Here is a 19,020-nt window from a genome sequence, read left to right as displayed (position 1 = left end):
AGGGGGGTGGGCACCAAAAGAGATCTGCAGCGTGAGACAGGCCATCCTAAATCCTAGATCTGTGCCAGCGATTTTACCAGCCCCATTGCTTATTCCCCCCTCCCCCTCTGTGTATAGATTGATCTTCTTAAAAGGACTCTGGGTTCACCACATAATAGAAGTAAGCTGTTCTGTCGTAGGACTGCTGCTCTGGAGTCTGAATGTTGAAATGTGTTTCTGAAATTTGTATGTATGACATAAATGCTCTTAATGGTACTCAGCTTTAACAACCCGCTTGCTCACAGACCAGAATAAAGTCCCTGAAGATGGAAATTTGAAAACCTAGTGGACTTCCAAATAGGTTGTGCCTTGTTAGGCAGCACTTTAAACTGAAGGTTAAGTCCAAATCTCTGGACCTGTGTTTCTTGTCAATGACAAACATTAAATCAATGTGAACCAAAGCTGACGGTCTCCAAAATTAAATAAAGATTTTATTCAGTTTTTTTTTTTTAAGTTTTTTTTTTTAGCAGAACACCTGTCTCAAATGTGTTGGGCTGCCCTGCCCCGTCTGTTCCACCTCAAAATCTCACCAAAGGGGAAATGCAAAGCAGAGCACAGAGACCTCGCAGCTCTGGAGATATTGACCAACTTCAAAGCATCAGTGGAGCTAACCACCCCCACCCACCCCCCACCCCCTCGGTAATAACTGTGCCATGCCCTTCCAATAAAGACGCGGCCGGCAGGTCTGCAGTTCAAAAGATGGGGGGCCGGCGGGGACGCGGGGGTGCTGGTGGGAAAGTGGGGGCGCCCCGCCACCGGCGCTCCGCGGCTCCGACACGTGTTTCCGCGAACCCCGCCGCACCGCCTGGCCCTTCCTTGGGCCGTCGACCCCCCCTTTGAAAAACGGGGGAAACTAGGACGAGAGACATCTGCTCGCCAGGCCCCGGGACCCCCTTATCCGACACGGAGGGGCCGAGAGCCGGGGCTGAGCGGGCCCCGAGCGGGCCCCCGGACCCCGGACCCCCGTTTCCCGCCCGGCTGCTGTCTGACGTGGCGCCCTGTCCGCTCCGGCACCTTCCGCACGCCGGTGTCCCCCCGGGGAAAAGTCTCCGCTAACAAGACTGGGACAGGTAATACAGTCCCTCTTCCCTTCTGTTAAGAGTCAGAGTCACAGACCTGAAGCACGTACTCCACACATTTAAGTGTGTTTACGCTGAACTGTCTAACCCAGCGGTAACCCACCGCGTTCATGGAGATATACCATCCCATAGGCCTTCATTCCGACGGAGCGCAGCTCATTCAACGGCTAGAGCTCTTGAGCTGCTAATTAATTAAGTCAGGTGTACCAAATGAAGGTTGAAGTGAAAACCTACAGGGCGGTAGATCTCCGGGAACAGAAGTGGTTCCCATTGGTCTAACCTGACTGGCACTCGGCCAGAGTGTGGACTGCAGAGAAATCTATGCCTCTTTGTCACAGGGAAAATGGGATTTAAAAAAAAAGTTTCTCATGGATGCGCATCTGTCTGACCACCATGTCTGTGTACACTACCCTGATGAAATAAGCCACTGCATCCACGAATAACACGTGTAGCGACCAACCAATGGTTTTAAAAAAAAAACTGGGCAACTTTGTGTTTGGTGGTAGGGTATTACGGCTGGGTCTTTCATTTACCATCCCTGGCGCAACCCACCTTTAACCTCATTGGCCACATGCCTTGCTTACTCTTACTCAGAAAAGCAGTACAGCAGCGAAACGGGTCAGCAGCTTCTGTAACATGGAAAGAACACTTCTGAAATTGATCGCAGAAAGTCTGGGAGACACCCTCACACCATCATGATAAAATAGATGAGAACAAAGCGCACTGTTGAGAAGAGAAAAATCATTATCCAGTCACTGATGGGTTTGGGTTCAATTGGCCTCAGAACAGAGTGCAAAGAGCAAACTGCCTCCTACACGATTTTCCGTCTTACTTTGCGTGGTTAAAAAAGAAGAAAAAAATCACATTCCACTAGGCTATGATCTTTTATACAAGGGATACTTAAATCTGCCCCTCAAAGTCAGCAGTACTGCTGGTTTTCATTCTTCCCCTCTAAACGGGACTAATTTAAACCTGAGGCACCAGATGAGTTAAATCTCTGGCCAATCAAGGCCATTAATTGGTCAGTTAACTATCAGGTAGAAAATAAGACCAGCAGTGCTACTGGCCTCAAGGGCCAGATTTAAAAATCCCTGTTTCCCTCCTTTTCTCTGTACTTGCAGCTGAATCTGCAGACCTGTCCCCAAGTCTGCTGAGCTTCCAGGTTCTCGTATGGGTACACAATATCATGAGAGCTTTGTTCCAAGAAAACTATGGTTTAGTCTGCTAAATCCCTGAACGAAATGTACAAATGTACATCCACTTTGAACAAGTAATGACCTTTCAGAGTGTGGGGAACAGGCAGAACCTGAACAGTGAGAGGTTGGCGACAGTAACCAATCAGCCGTGTTTGTTTTCCCCCAGTTTCAGCTGTGCGATTCCGAGGGCTGCCCCCATTGGGCAGAGCGAAAGAGGGGAGAAAATATTTATATAGATGGCGACTGCAGTCATCGCCCCGCTCCAGCTTTCAGGGGTGGGGCGGTGGGATATCAAACGTGCTGAAAGAGAGAAGGGCCAGACGAAAACACAAACACTACTGGGTTCACAGAAACGACCCTGCCCAGGACGGCCTCAGCAGTGGCACCAGGCTCTCTCTCTCTCTCTCTCTTTCTCTCTCTTTCTCTATCTGTCCCGCTATCTCTCTCTGTCTCTCTTTCTCTCTATCTCTCTCTCTTTCTCTCTCTTTCGCACCAGCAGCCTGCTTTAAAAGTCACATCCCATTACAAGTCAATGCATTCTTTCTTTCATTGAAACGGTTCTCTAAAAGTACGTTCAGAACATGGCCTTTCTCCGCCGTCCCCATTTGACTTTCCTCTTTCCATAGTGATTCATTCAACGACGGAAGCCGTCTTTATCTTACACAGAGGCAATCAGGTTTTCACTCACCGATTCACAGAGGACAGAGGGAGTTTAAAAAAGAAACCTTTCATCCGAAGTTGGAAAATCTGTAAAATGGTTCCGATTCCCAGGCCTCTTAAACGACGATCAGGAACTGAAGGCCATTTAACAGTCGGAGCCATCTTAAGCAAACGCCATGAGATAATGTTGGTTTGGGAGACGTGTGAAGCCACCCCACCCCCTCCGGTTTGGGCAGGATGCCAGCACTATCCTGTCCTTCCTCTCCTCGGGGGGGGGGGGGGCTGGATCAGACGGCCGGGTCCGACCGGGACAGCAGGTGAGATCTGGGACACCAGGGACCCCCCCTGGCTGCAGATCAAAGAGCCCCCCCACACGGTGTCAGGTAGGCCGGGGGTTCGCGAGGACGGGGGGGGTTTAAGGGATTCAACGTGGATTCAGACTGGCTTTACCCACCCGACTGGAACAGGAGCGAAATATTAAAAGAATGGCACGGCGCAACGTTAGCTTCGGCTGAGCTAAGCGCTATCGCTATGGCGACACGACAGGCGTGATGTGTGATGGAAAACGCACACAAACCGTGACACCAGAACGAGACGAAACGAGACGAGAAGCAATCCTGACGGGTATCGCAGCATACGTTGCAGGCCCGAATTCCTTCAAGTATCAATTAAACGATTAAACGCCATTCCTGGATAATCTTGAGCACTTTTCTAACTGGTGGTTTAAGTTAACTTTGGCTCTTATGGTGCATTCTCAAAATGCCTGCCATTCTGTGTGGGTGCCGGGTTCTTCAAAAGTACAACAATTAAGCAGTCACAACCAGTTAAAGGGGGTCGCCAAAGTACAGGCCAAAGCATCAATTTTATACTGCTCAGGGCTTTAAGAATTTGATTTTGTCTCACAGAGGTAATTGCTACATGTACTGAAATTTATGATTTGGATTTCTAAAGAGACAAAATTATCTCCTAAAATGAAATACTGTATACGGGGAGGACTTCTCCAGTATCTACTCTTTGAAATTCTTGTGGGAGTTTTCTGTTGCAATTTATGCTCTGTCAAAAGGTTAGCAAAATATGCTCTCCTATAGACTCAATAAAAAAAGGGGGGACTGCCACGGCCAACATAACATAATGAAATCATGTGAAAAAATCAGTCAAATATCAATTTGAGTAAATGAAAAGAAAATAAACACGACTGCATGCAGCTAAAAATGAAGCACCCAGATTCTGTCTTGGTACTGTGTATGAAGATGAGGTCCACAGATTAGTTTATAATAAAATGCTTTTTTATCTTATATATGACAAATGGTTCACATTCATGAATATGATTCAAGTCATTTATTCAAGATGGCTTCAAAACATGGGATGACCACAAGCTAGCGAACCAACCAGCAAAAACTTACTTTCTGGGAAGTTTGTTGTGGAAATGCTTTCCAGTTTATTGCACGGTTGTATTGTATGGTTGACCAATGTACGCACCATTCATTTTTGGACCCATATTGAATTTAATTTTAATAAGAAACATTTTAAAATGTTTTTTCAAAACCAAAATCCATTTCTTAATGACAAGATGGCAGAGCTTCAGCTGTGCAAGTCTGAAAGAGTTAATCATCAACTTGTTTTTCTCGTTTCATTAGGAACCAAATGATATCCATCATTTTTAAATTTCTAGCTAATGGCATTCAAATGCAGTCCAGCAACTGGTGACTTCCATTATGCACAATGCAGCACAGCTTCCAGTCAGTTAGTGCTGGCACTAGCACATGGTTAATAGAAGACTTAATAATAATTATATTTTTATTGTTACTATTTTATTTTATTTGTATTATTATTAAACCATTGCCATTGATTGACATTGTACATTATGTGAGACACTCATTTAAAAAAGAAGAAAATACAAAATAAATACAAAACTGTTAAAATAGTAATAGTACCAAATTTACTATTAACACATTTACAGACTTACAAACCTATTCTGCAGTCATATCAGGTAAATGCCATTCCTTCAGTGACCAAAACAGACCAGAGCATTGAACTGCCCTCCTGTCTCTTGACCCATAAATTAAGTGAGAGAAGACAGAATGTCGGTTGGTCAGTCTTCTGTCAGTAGTTCCATCAGCTGTCCAGCTCAAAGTCTGTGTCGTCGTAGAACTCGGGGCGGAACGAGTGGGTCCGGCGGGAGAACTTCAGGACCAGGTAGTCTCCCAGCTCGTCCAGGGCACTCAGCACCTGAGAAAGGTAGAGCACTCGCTAAATCACACACCTGAGGAGGATACAGCACTCGCTAAATCACACACCTGAGGAGGATACAGCACTCACTAAATCACACACCTGAGGAGGATACAGCACTCACTAAATCACACACCTGAGGAGGATACAGCACTCACTAAATCAACACCTGAGAAAGGTAGAGCACTCGCTAAATCACACACCTGAGGAGGATACAGCACTCACTAAATCAACACCTGAGAAAGGTAGAGCACTCACTAAATCACACACCTGAGGAGGATACAGCACTCACTAAATCACACACCTGAGGAGGATACAGCACTCGCTAAATCACACACCTGAGGAGGATACAGCACTCACTAAATCACACCCTGAGGAGGATACAGCACTCACTAAATCACACACCTGAGGAGGATACAGCACTCACTAAATCACACACCTGAGGAGGATACAGCACTCACTAAATCACACACCTGAGGAGGATACAGCACTCACTAAATCACACACCTGAGGAGGATACAGCACTCACTAAATCACACACCTGAGGAGGATACAGCACTCACTAAATCACACACCTGAGAAAGGTAGAGCACTCACTAAATCACACACCTGAGGAGGATACAGCACTCACTAAATCACACACCTGAGAAAGGTAGAGCACTCACTAAATCACACACCTGAGGAGGATACAGCACTCACTAAATCACACACCTGAGGAGGATACAGCACTCACTAAATCACACACCTGAGGAGGATACAGCACTCACTAAATCACACACCTGAGGAGGATACAGCACTCACTAAATCACACACCTGAGGAGGATACAGCACTCACTAAATCACACACCTGAGGAGGATACAGCACTCACTAAATCACACACCTGAGGAGGATACAGCACTCACTAAATCACACACCTGAGAAAGGTAGAGCACTCACTAAATCACACACCTGAGAAAGGTAGAGCACTCACTAAATCACACACCTGAGAAAGGTAGAGCACTCACTAAATCACACACCTGAGGAGGATACAGCACTCACTAAATCACACACCTGAGAAAGGTAGAGCACTCACTAAATCACACACCTGAGGAGGGTATGGTCGTGTGTGTGTATACATGTGTGTGCGTGTGTAGGTGTGTGTGTATACGTGTGTGTGTGCGTATATGTGTGTGTGTGTGTGAGTGTGTGAGTGAGTGTGTGCACGTGTGTGTGTGTGTTTGTGCCTGCATGCATGTGTGTCAGTGGAGACATTACTGTGCCCTGCGTTTGGTTCTTCTAGGTTCAGGGATGGTGCTGTACCCTTTTCATGGAAAAGGGAAGTAAAATGCCCAGCACGCAAGAGGGAGAGTGGAACACCCAGGGCGGGCGTTCTGGTTGCCCTGGAGACGGGGACAGGGACAGGGCCGGCGCGGGGGGGAAGCTCACCTCGTCCAGCATGTCTTTGGTGTGCGCGGCGGACACGCAGAACCGCGCTCGGGCCTCGCCGATGGGCGTGGCCGGGAAGCCCACCACCACCACGCCGATCTTCCTCTCCAGCATGGCTCGTGAAAAGGCCCTGAGGAGAGGAGCAGGAGGGTTGGACGTCTGTCCGTCATGCGACCGACGACACCTGGCCCGCCCCCCCCCCCTCCTGTTTCCATAGCGCCCAACTCAACTCATGGGGCTGGGACTCGATTAACATCTGCCCTTGTCTTTGACTGGCAGTTACATGCAAGCATTGTTTTCCACACAGGTTGGAGAGTTCAGAGATCGCTATGGCAACTAACTACCGCACTAAATATGCTTGTGACAAGCCCCTGTCTTTGTTAAAGAAGTGTTGCAATTCAACAAAAAAACATTTGCACAACAAAAAGCTTCAAAATGAGGAGGAGGAAGTCAGAAAACTCCTGTGAGGAATAGTCCATCTTCTACAACCAGTTGATCCATGGTATATGGAACATACTGTATATATCAGAAATATATCACACAAAAAAAACACAAGATTATTAACTCGCTATAGAGTCAGTTTTGCCTCAGTGGCTGTATTCAGACGGGGAAAGCGGAGAGGTAGCAGATGGAGAAGGGATCACGGCCCAGACGAATCCGCCGGCGGGGCAGGGAGACTCGGACGCGGCTGCAGAGTCGGCTAGCCTACGGACCGCGCTGCATGGCTGCACCGCCGCGCGGTTTTGTGGACGGTGGCTAATGCGAATCCCTGCTAACGACGCGCGCGCACAAGCACGAACGGATGCGCACGCTACAGTTTCAGTCCCGCCAAGAACACGCGCAAGGGTGTAAGCGCATACCTGCTGTCTGCACGCCTGCCGTTTGGAATGCAGTTCATGACAGACGGTACGTTGCCCGTAATTGGAGTGCACTCTGACTGGAATGCAGGTAAACATGACGGCGCACAGCAAGCGTGTGTGTGTGTGCGTGTCCCTGCCACAAGTAACGGCATGCAGCCAGAGTGTGTGTCCCTGCCACCCCTCTCCCTGTGCCCAGCCCTGGTTTCACAGAGGTGGACATTCCAGGGGTCAGAAAGTAAAAGTCCTGCCATGTATTTCATCCACCCCTGAACTCAGCCAGCTGATTTAGCTCTACCTCCTGGCTGAAGAACGCTGCTCATTAGCAAATCCAGGTGACTGGAACAAAATCCTGGGATGAACTTTTACTTTCTGAACCTGGATTGTCCACCTCTGCTGGTCTCACAGTCACCAGCTGGCCCATCCTGATGCTAACCAGAGCACACTTACTCTGACTGACAGGTGACATCATGGCCAATTACTTTTGACTTCTTTTTTTTCCCAGTAAAGGCACTGAACATGAACATCGGCCAGGCCCTGCAGCTCAGATTAATGGATAGATAAATAAAAAAATATTTTTTGCTTTATGTAGCATGCATGAGCACCAGGACCCTGTCTCACACTGCTCTCATGCCACCATGCCCCCTGCCCCGCCCCGCCCCTCTGTGCCGCCCTGTTATCTCCTCACTCCCGCCTCCCCTTCAGAACCCAACAGCTGCACGTCCGCCCTTTTTCGGACGGGACGGAGGGGAGAAGAGGGGAAAAAGATCTGAAGGGAGTGAACGACAGCAAAAAAACAAACAAAAAAAAAAAAAAGAAAGAAAACTTCACAGGCGGAGAGCGGAGCTGGAGGAGAGCTCCTCCGCGGCCGGGGCCTTTGATGCCGCGCCAGGGCGCTGTTATCTTTGGAACGCGGGCCGAAACGCCCGCGACGGGGCGAGCGGCTCGCGTGTCAGAGCCCTCTCTGCCGGGGCATGATGGGACTCGGAGTCCACAGACCCGGCTCTATCCCGACACGGCCCGGGGGGGAAAACTAATCACTCCTCTTTCGGGAGGAAATTCCTTCATCGCCGTTGCTGGTGTGATCACGCTGAAAAAAATCCAACTGCTCCTGCAAGAGCCTGAGGAACAAACTTTTAACGCTCGGGAAAACCCAAAGATGTTTCTGCATTTTTTGAGCCCAAACATTACGTTTTTTCATTAAGACGAAGATCTCGTTTTGCGCGTAAATGAATAAGGACAATAATAAATGTGTGGAACGCCCGGGCGTGCGGAAAAAGGCTCTGGTGTGGGGAGGGCAGAGCCTGTGTTTGCCCATCGCTGGAGCGGCACCAGGGACGAGGTGCAGGCCGGGTGGTTAGTTTGTGCAGGTGCTGTAGCTCCAGTCCGGTGTTCAGGAACGCGCACGCAGAGTATAGCCTAACACACCCCTTAGCACTTTACACGCATTCCTGCTGTGTTTTTAGTCGGAGGGCCAGAGGCAACACCGCAGTCAACCACGGTCAGCCAGGGCCAGCTACAGTCACCTGAGGTCAGCTACAATAACCTACAGTCTGCAACAGTCACCTGAGGTCAGCTGCAGTAACCTACAATAACCTACAGTCAGCTACAGTAAAATACAGTCAGCTACAGTAACATACAGTCAGCTACAGTAACATACAGGCAGCTACAGTAAAATACAGGCAGCTACAGTAAAATACAGTCAGCTACAGTAACATACAGGCAGCTACAGTAACATACAGGCAGCTGCAGTCAACTCAGCAGCTACAGTACTACAGGCAGCTACAGTCAACCCAGGCAGCTACAGTAACTACAGGCGCTACAGTAACATACAGGCAGCTACAGTAACATACAGGCAGCTGCAGTCACCTACAGGCAGCTACAGTCAGCTGCAGTCACCTACAGGCAGCTACAGTCACCTACAGGCAGCTACAGTAACATACAGGCAGCTACAGTAACATACAGGCAGCTACAGTCACCTGCAGTCAGCGACGGTCACCTACAGGCAGCTACAGTAACATACAGTCAGCTACAGGCAGCTACAGGCAGCTACAGTCACCTGAGGTCAGCTACAGTAAAATACAGGCAGATACAGTAACATACAGGCAGCTACAGTCACCTGCAGTCAGCGACGGTCAGCGCTTACCCAACTTTCCCGGGCATGTAGAGCAGCAGCGGGACCACGGGGGAGTCGCGGGGGCCGTAGATGATGAAGCCCATCTCCTGCAGCCGCCGCCGCAGGTACCTGGTGTTCTCCGCCAGCTTGCGCACCCTCTCGATGCCTGCAGCCGACGAGGAGGAGAAACACAACCGCCGTGAGGAGGCCTGCCGCCGCTCGGCCTCGCTGAGAGCAGTGTGCAGAGGCCTCTGCCCTGGCAGTGAGTTCGGCGAAATACGCTTTTCTCCTCCGGATCTCATCAACATTTACGCGTTTCTAAAGAACGTCCGTAAAAGGAAAACAAACGTCACCATGTTTCAGATTAATGTTATTTAATAAACTGTTATTCATTTAATAAAATTCTGCTTAGCAGACATGCTTGTGCAACAAAAACTGCTGATCATTATTATTTTAAAACAAATAATCGATTCACACAGCTGGATCTTTACTGAGGCAATTGCTGGTAGGTACCCTGTTTAAGAGATCTGCCCTTGTCCACCACACTGTTTCCAGATGACGAGTATTCAGGGAAATGTGGGCAAAGGCGGATGCAGCCCCACGTGGGACTCCAGGAACCCCAGGAACCAACCGCCCCAAACCACCCCCCCACCCCCCCGCCTTGGGGCTGGAGACAGGGAGGTGTTCCGAGGCATTCTTCCGCAGGTGAGTCATGCAACCATGGAATGATAAAAAGTGTAGCGGCAGTCGTTCGTGCTCATCAAACACGCAGCTCCGTTTGCTTCAACGCCTGCTCCTCTTGGCCCGGAGACCCGCGCATAAAATGGTAGCCATGGCACAAGGAGATACAATCAAACAAACAAACGTGAAAAAATCAAATGGAAAAAAGAAAACGTGGGGAAAAAGTGCCAACACTGTTTTCTCCATTTCCAACCGATGTGCTTCAGTGTCAAATACGAACGCTGACATTTCCCCAAGGCGAGTGAGTCTGTTAGTTTAATGAGTGTGTGTGCATGCATATGTGTGTGGGGGGGCAGGCTGTCTGAAAAATTACACAAATGAGACCATAATTGCTCTTAAAAATTGGTGGTTTCTTTTTGAAGAAAGAAAGAAGGAAAGAAAGAAATAAAGGAAAGAAAGAATAATGCAATAATGATGTGATCATCTGTGTCTTGCCACATCATAAACGATATTTAGGATAACTCTGTGCCATAGAGCAGATTAAAACATTTTCTACGCATCTTAAATCGTCTGTGTCAGTTAAAGCCACAAGAAGCTTTAAACTGGCCCACAGCGCAGTACTGAGAGCGCAACCATCTGGCCATTTAATGCGAACCAGAGACGCTGAGTTCAGAAGACCCAAAAGCCACCAACGGCAGAGAGACAGGGCATTCCCACAGGGCATCAGCACTGACCCGATGGCACAGAGACAGGGCATTCCCACGGGCATCAGCACTGACCCGATGGCACAGAGACGGGGCATTTCCACAGGGCATCATCACTGACCCGATGGCACAGAGACGGGGCATTCCCACAGGGCATCAGCACTGACCCGATGGCACAGAGACAGGGCATTCCCACAGGGCATCAGCACTGACCCGATGGCACAGAGACGGGCATTCTCACAGGGCATCAGCACTGACCCGATGGCACAGAGACAGGCATTCTCACAGGGCATCAGCACTGACCCGATGGCACAGAGACAGGCCCCACAGGGCATCAGCGCTGACCCGATGGCACAGAGACAGGGCATTCACACGGGCATCAGCACTGACCCGATGGCACAGAGACAGGGCATTCACACAGGGCATCAGCACTGACCCGATGGCACAGAGACAGGGCATTCACACAGGGCATCAGCACTGACACACAGGAGGCTTCTCTACCTGCCCCAATGAACAATGTACCACAAAAACGCCAGCCTTATAGCCACCCCCTTCACCTCCAAACATGCAGCCTTGTGTATAATATACATCTAAGGCCTATTTATTACATCAACAACTGAGGATTGCTTTTTTTTAACAACATACAAAATTAATATTAGCGTTTACCAGAGTAACTTTAATTCTAAGGTTCCAGTCATCTTGTGTGAAAAACTGTAAAACAAGAGCAGCCTGCCTGGGGTCCCCACAACACAAGAGCAACCTGCCTGGGGTCCCCACAACACAAGAGCAGCCTGCCTGGGGTACCCACAACACAAGAGCAGCCGGCCTGGGGTCCCCACAACACAAGAGCAGCCTGCCTGGGGTCCCCACAACACAAGAGCAACCTGCCTGGGGTCCCCTCAACACAAGAGCAGCCAGCCTGGGGTCCCCACAACACAAGAGCAGCCTGCCTGGGGTCCCCACAACACAAGAGCAGCCTGCCTGGGGTCCCCACAACACAAGAGCAGCCTGCCTGGGGTCCCCACAACACAAGAGCAGCCTGCCTGGGGTCCCCACAACACAAGAGCAGCCTGCCTGGGGTCCCCACAACACAAGAGCAACCTGCCTGGGGTCCCCTCAACACAAGAGCAGCCAGCCTGGGGTCCCCACAACACAAGAGCGACCAGCCTGGGGTCCCCACAACACAAGAGCGACCAGCCTGGGGTCCCCACAACACAAGAGCAACCTGCCTGGGGTCCCCTCAACACAAGAGCAACCAGCCTGGGGTCCCCTCAACACAAGAGCAACCAGCCTGGGGTCCCCTCAACACAAGAGCAACCTGCCTGGGGTCCCCACAACACAAGAGCAACCTGTTTGGGGTCCCCACAACACAAGAGCGACCAGCCTGGGGTCCCCACAACACAAGAGCGACCTGCCTGGGGTCCCCACAACACAAGAGCAACCAGCCTGGGGTCCCCACAACACAAGAGCAGCCTGCCTGGGGTCCCCACAACACAAGAGCAGCCTGCCTGAGGTCCCCACAACACAAGAGCAGCCTGCCTGGGGTCCCCACAACACAAGAGCAGCCAGCCTGGGGTCCCCTCAACACAAGAGCAGCCTGCCTGGGGTCCCCACAACACAGGAGTGCAAGCGCTACCCAGTGCCAGACGTTTTAGTTTTGTCAGGCTAACTGACGCATGTGCTGCTTTTAAACAGGATGTGATGGATTTTTCATGGTAAGACCCTAATACAGAGCAGACAGGTATTTGGTCTGATTCAGGTAAGTGTAATTAAATACAAATCAATAGGAATAGGCAGGCCATTCTGCTCTGAGGCCTTTTGGCCCAGATTAAGCCTTGGATACTGAACTCTGTTTCCTCTTAATTGCTTAGAAATAGACTGGCAGGTATTTCAAAGGGTCTAACCAAACACACACATGCATCCATGCATGCATGCACACACACACCCTCACACACGCACAAACGCACACACACACAGGCGCGCACGCACACACACACACATACACACATGTGCACAAACACACACACACCCTTACTTCAGACATATAAAACGGACACAAACAATGTAACAGCCGCCAGCCAAAAAAAAAAGCCAAATTTGGTCAGTCACCACTTCGGTAAAAACAAATAAAAAAGAGGAGAAAAACTAAAGGAACTTTAGGGCAGTGACTGCAGAGACAGGTGAGGGGGTAAAATTGGAGTGCACCACCACCATCCCTGTTATTTTGTTTAAGAGGTGTTTCTGCTTCGCTGCCAGGCTGCTCTGGCCACTGGCCCATCTGGAAGATGGGTTCATTCCCAACTGAGGTTCTGCCACTCTGTAATCTAGAGCGGGGATCTCAAACTCCAAGTCCTGGAGGGAAACGAGGTGTTCGGAGTCTTCAGCCAATCAGTGACTCAAATGAAGCGCTTAAGAGGAGGAGCTCATCAAAAAGCAGCAGACACTGAGGCCCTCCAGGACTGGAGTTAAAGATCCCTGATCCAGAGTAAAGGCAACCCAGATCACTTCAGTGAACATCCAGGTATATACTGCACGTGGGTGTTATTACACTGGGCTGGAAGAAGGTGTCTGACTAGCAAATAAAGCACAGGCCATATTAGCCATGTACTACAAGACAGCCTGAATAAGAACAAATTTATGAATACATTCATTTATTTCTATCACTTTTATTATCAATAGTAATAATAATAATGTATTTCTGAGTCAGCCATTACTCTGTGTTCTGTCTCACAAGGCACAATAATGAGTATGTCGCTTTCTTAAGTTCTTTCGGCATATTAAGACACTAAACAAATTTCACTCCAGTTCGCCCTCGTGCGCTTCTCAGCAGATGTTGGCAGTAAAACAGCGTTATGTAAATCCCCCATAATTCCGACGGGTCCCGTCTCAAAGCGCGGGATCCTACGCGTGGCGCGCGCGGATGTGATCAGCGCCTCTGAGAACCGCTCAACATCTGGACCGTAACCGCCATCGAGCGCTCCCAATATAGCGCACGTTTCCAGAACGGGCTTTTCGATAACCCTCTTCACAACGTGCACAATGTTTTGACCGTAATCTTCCCCTTAGTAAATTTTAATCTCTCCTAGATGAAATGTTTCAGCGTGCATACAGTGTATCTACGTCCGATGCCGATGGACTGAAACAGGTGACGTTTGTTCGAAAATGTGTTCTGACACATTGAGGCACACTTCCAAAGAGGCACAGCTGAACCTGCAGATCTTTATGAGTGTCTCCCATCAAATTGTCTTTGGCTCCCTGGACATTTCTGGAAAGTCAGGGTGAATGTTCCTGTCGCGCGTTTTGCCTGGTTCCCTGGATGCGTCATTAAATCGCACGTGAAATTGTGGGAAAAGCGTTAGAATGCTAGTCGGTTTTGCTAATGACGATATTTAGAAATGTAACTGCGTTCGACTAATCGGTGCCTACCCTTAACAGAGCGACCTGCGGAGAAGAGCTGGTCTGTGAGCTTGGCGATTTCTGCACGGTGCCCAAAGCCGTTACCTCAGGGGCTGCTAGACCGTCAGGCGGAAAAGCAGGTCTACCCTTGAGCATATGAAACTGATTTCCACAGAACCAGGGGTCACGTGTGCTTGGGAGTTAAACCTGCTCCCTTCCCAAATGAACCACCAGCACCCCCACCTCTTTAATAGCTAGCATGTTTCCACAGGCCAGCAGGACTGTGTTCCAGGAGTGCGTAGCCTGGCTTGTGACTGCTTCAGAGACTGACGCTGAGAGCGAGTGCCTGTGCGGGTTCTGACCTATCGTGGTGCCGTCCAATCCCATGATGCACTTCATGGCCCGGTTGATCTGCTCGGCCACGGGCGGGGACATGGCCGCGGCGTAGACAGCGCTGTGGGAGTGCGCTCTCAGGTAATCCACCAGCTCCTGCGGCAAGAACACACAGACAGAGATCATTTAAACCAGAGGAAAAGCAGAATGAGCACTGAGCATTGAGAACAGCACAAACAGGAACTCACAGCGTACTCACAGCCACACTCTTAAAGACAGAGATAATATGTTCAATTATTATCAAACGTTTATATTGGTTATAATGATAAAGGAATATCTGAGGGTGATTTCAGCTGGGCACTTATCTTTTTTTGACAAATGATACTACAATACCTGTACCTTATGACAGGAACTGCTGTTCCTGGACAGTTGCTCATCATTTCCACTAGAGGGGGCACAGTGAACTGATGAGTGCCCTACATCTGCAGTAACTCAGTTTGAGTTTTAAACAGCTTTCAGTGGGTTTAATCACAGGTTGAACTGAACCAGTAAATATAACGCAGTAGTGTTTGTTTAATTAAAGCCCCTGCATTTGATTAGAATTCTCTGAGCTATAAAAAGAATGAAGTCGACAGTTTTTAAAAAGGCGACTGATGTTCTCCTGGTCCTTAGCACAAGCGCTCTGTGTGTGATCTGCAGCTGATGGTCAGCGTGAGCATGAAGCCCCTCTCTGAGCACAAGCTCATTCTGCAGCCATCTGCCTCCTCCTGAGCCCCTGTGAGGGCAGGGGTCCAGATGTGTGTGCGTGTGTATGTGTGTATTGGTGAGGGGGACAGGGGTCCAGATGTGTATGTGTATGTGTATGTGTGTATGTGTGTGTGTGTGTGTGTGTGTGTGTGTGTGTGTGTGTATTGGTGAGGGGGGGCAGGTTTAGTTTAGGGGAAACGCAGGGACGTAATGAGCATCTGCTTCCACTTCAGGCCCAGAGGTTTACGGCTGCGCCTTTGCATTGTGGGACAGAGCAGATAAGCTGGCAGATCGAGGGGAAGTGTGTGAAACGCACTCTGTGGATCTGAGCAGGGAGGGGTGAGAGAGAGAGCAGCACACACTGCGGTCCCGGCTCTCTCTCCTGCAGGGGTCTGAGCTCTCCTGCTGTCTGTCCAGCTTTAGGGTGGAACAAACATGCTTCCTTCCAGTCCATTCTGGGAACAGGACATCTAATTACACTGTGTGTGTGTGTGCGTGTGCGTGTGCGTGTGCGTGCGTGTGAGTGTGTGTGTGTGCGTGTGTGTGTGCGCGTGTGTGCGTGTACGTGCGTGTACATGTGTGTGTGCATGTGTGTACATGTGTGTGCGTGTGGGAGAATATATGTCCAGGAACAACAGTGTCTTTACGAAGGGCTGAATTAAATCATTTTGATGACATCAGCGGAATGTCTACGGAACTTAATAAGAGCATATCTTTGGCAACCACCCAACAAAAATGACAATTTCTAAAAAAATCAGGATGTCACCAGAACAAAATCATTTACTGAAAGGCCATTTTAAGTTTTCTATTGAATTTATATAGCACATCTGAAGCATTCAACGGCTGAAATATAACAGAACAAATACGTTTCAAATGAACAAAGCCCCCCTACCGAGCGTTTACCATCAACAGCTGTCAGCGAAGCAGCTCTGTTAACATTCCATTCATTATCATGCCTGCCGCATAGCATGCTGGGAAACGCGGAACACGCTCCAGCGTTCTCCGCGAGAAGACGCTGGCACGGCGCCAAGCACCGTCGCTTTATTAAAGCACTGGGACTGGGCAGGACGGGCACCGCCTTAGACGCCTAATTCAAAAAGCATGGGCATCCACCCTCTTTACCCGCGACATCCATGATGCGGGTCGCACGCTAACGTTGGCTTATTAATTGGCAAATAATAATTTAGGGGAGGCCACGGCGATGGTGGCAGGAACATTTGGGGGACGCGTTTGGGAGCGATGGGGGTAGGGGGGGTAAGGATTTCAGGAGGGGGCGCTCGTTACCTTCTTCCCCGCGATATACCCTCCGGAGGCCCCGAAGCTCTTGGTGAAGGTGCCCATGAGGACGTCCACGTCCGAGGGGTCCACGCCCAGGAGCTCGGTCACGCCCCGGCCCGTCCGGCCCACCGCCCCGATGCTGTGCGCCTCGTCCAGGTACAGGTAGGCCTTGTACCTCTTCTTCAGCGCCACGATTTCGGGCAGGCGCACGATGGAGCCCTCCATGCTGGAGGGGGGACACAAAGGGAGCCGTGCCACACGCCTCTGACCCTGCAGCTCCTCCTCCTCCTCCTCCTCCTCCTCCTCCACCACCACCACCTCCACCCGTGACCCCTCCCCCCGTCTCACCCAGCCGGTTAAATTTATTTCCCCGGCACGCGTCGGTTGCAGGGAGACTGCCGGAGGGCCTTCCACAGAGCCTGCCTCTCCGGTTAAGCACCTCTGCAGCTCACCTAAATCAGGTTACACCGGCAATAACGTCAGCCGTCCTCACCAGGGCGGGGAAGCACCACATCCATCACCGCCCCTTTGCGGCTGCAACGCTCTGTTCTCTATCCAGGCGGTCTGACAGTTCCTGGGTACGAGTGTTCTTAAGTCCCCTTAAGCTGGTCTGGACCGAGTCACTGGTATCGGGGCCCTGGACCTCGTGAATAAAGACGGAAGGAGCTCTGGGGTCTGTACGGCAGACCTGCAATCTTTCACGATGGAAAACGTTTGAGTTAACCTGCCAATCACGAGTGAGAGAAGAGAAGTGAATTGCATCAGATGAACAGTGAGGTAAAAGAGAAGAGCATTCGGAGAGAGAGGGAGGGAAAGTGGGAGGGAGGGAGAGTGGAGGAAGAGTGCTGGAGACGGACAGGGAGGCAGAGTGAATGGGCGATTTGGCGGTGTAATGCTCTGGGGGATAATAAAGAGGAGGACAGAGACAGGAGACAGCTCAGCTATCCCCGAATCTCAGCTCGCCCTCTCCTCGAACCTCCGCTGTGCCGCCGTCTATAATCAGCGTCTGGGACAGCACAGCGGTTACCCAGGTTACACCCCGGGGGGGTGGGGCCAGAACGCTGGCTCCTCTGACCCGGTCATCGGCGGGCGGGGGCGAGGCTGGGGCCCGGGGGCGGGGCTCACCTGTAGATGCCCTCCACCAGGATGAGGATCTTCCTCCAGGGCCGGTGGGTGCGAGGCTGGCCGGAGCTCACCGCCTCCCTCAGCATGCGCTCCAGGCTCTGCATGTCTGCGGAAACACAGGACAGCGACCGCATGGTTCCGCCCTCAGAGTACTCAGCACATTCACCAGCAGGGGGCAGTCTGTCAGCCTGTTCCCTATCGCTCCTCAAGGTGACCGTTTTACCCCCTGTGGATTAATGGAGCATGTGCTTGTATACCCCTCCCCCCTCCCCATGAAAGACACGGCCCCCAGCGAGGGGGGGGGGGTGTGTCACTCCTCTGGTGACACCCCAGGGAGGGACAGAAGAGCTGGACTCATGGAGATTTTTTCCACCAGCGTTTAATTGGCCAACAGAGACAGAGTGCTCGTTAAACAAACAAAAACAAAACTTTTGCCTTTCACCCTTTCTAATCCATACAGGACGAACACCACTCTCTGAGCTACTGGGAAATTCCTCCAGGGTCTGGGGTCTCTTGGTTGTGACAGGACGCAATCCTCCTTCTCAAAACTTTTTCTTTTGTCTTTTTAGTTATTAACTTTTCGTAACGTTTAGAAAAGCACGGCTGCATTTGTAGGTTTGACCTCTGTGCCCTCTGTGAATTTTAGAGAATGCACGCTGCACTGAGCATGCGCAAAGTGGACGTCACACACATTAAAGGATAATTCTCTTCTAGAAGGTTCTCTTCAGGCGCATCTCGGCCGAGAGGAGCGGCGTTTTCCTCTCCCGTCTCCTGTGGCCTGGCCTCTGCGGAACGTGTGAATTACAGAGCGGAGGAGCGTCTCGCCCTCCGGCGGCTCGTTCACGCGTTTATCTCTGAGAACTGTGCGCGGGCACACCCCCGATTCCCAGAACTCATTCACACTCCAACAAAAGACTGGCTGTGTATAAATAACAGTAAAAAAAAAGAAAAATTCCTTATTCCTCCAGTATGTAATCTTGATACTCTACTGGTGGCCAGGTACCTTTTGAATAGATATGTTCCGCTGATATGTTTCATTGTTGTGCCATGTGCCATAATAAGAACAAGATAGAAGACTCTGCAATTCAATCACAATTCAATCAAAATGAGGATAATTTGAAGTCTGGCTCTCCGTGGCAGCTGGTGTTTCTTCC

The 19,020-nt window shown here is 50.2% G+C and overlaps 1 protein-coding gene across 1 annotated transcript in view; it reads right to left on the bottom strand.

Moving 5' to 3' along the window:
* Nucleotides 1-4,297: 4,297 nt before the first annotated feature.
* sptlc3 (serine palmitoyltransferase, long chain base subunit 3) overlaps nucleotides 4,298-19,020 on the bottom strand; it is a 31,851-nt gene continuing 17,128 nt past the window's right edge. The window contains exons 7-12 of the mRNA XM_064317283.1: nucleotides 17,867-17,972; nucleotides 16,748-16,967; nucleotides 14,746-14,872; nucleotides 9,633-9,768; nucleotides 6,630-6,759; nucleotides 4,298-5,203 (exon numbers count right to left, since the gene is read on the bottom strand). Coding sequence (XP_064173353.1) covers nucleotides 5,090-5,203; nucleotides 6,630-6,759; nucleotides 9,633-9,768; nucleotides 14,746-14,872; nucleotides 16,748-16,967; nucleotides 17,867-17,972 — 833 coding nt within the window. The 3' untranslated portion in view covers nucleotides 4,298-5,089. The remainder of the gene's footprint in view (nucleotides 5,204-6,629; nucleotides 6,760-9,632; nucleotides 9,769-14,745; nucleotides 14,873-16,747; nucleotides 16,968-17,866; nucleotides 17,973-19,020) is intronic.

Source organism: Anguilla rostrata, chromosome 18 (assembly GCF_018555375.3).
Source record: "Anguilla rostrata isolate EN2019 chromosome 18, ASM1855537v3, whole genome shotgun sequence".
NCBI classification, from domain to species: Eukaryota; Metazoa; Chordata; class Actinopteri; order Anguilliformes; family Anguillidae; genus Anguilla; species Anguilla rostrata.
The sequence above is the reverse complement of the archived record's forward strand: the minus strand, read 5'-3'. Positions and strand labels throughout refer to the sequence as shown.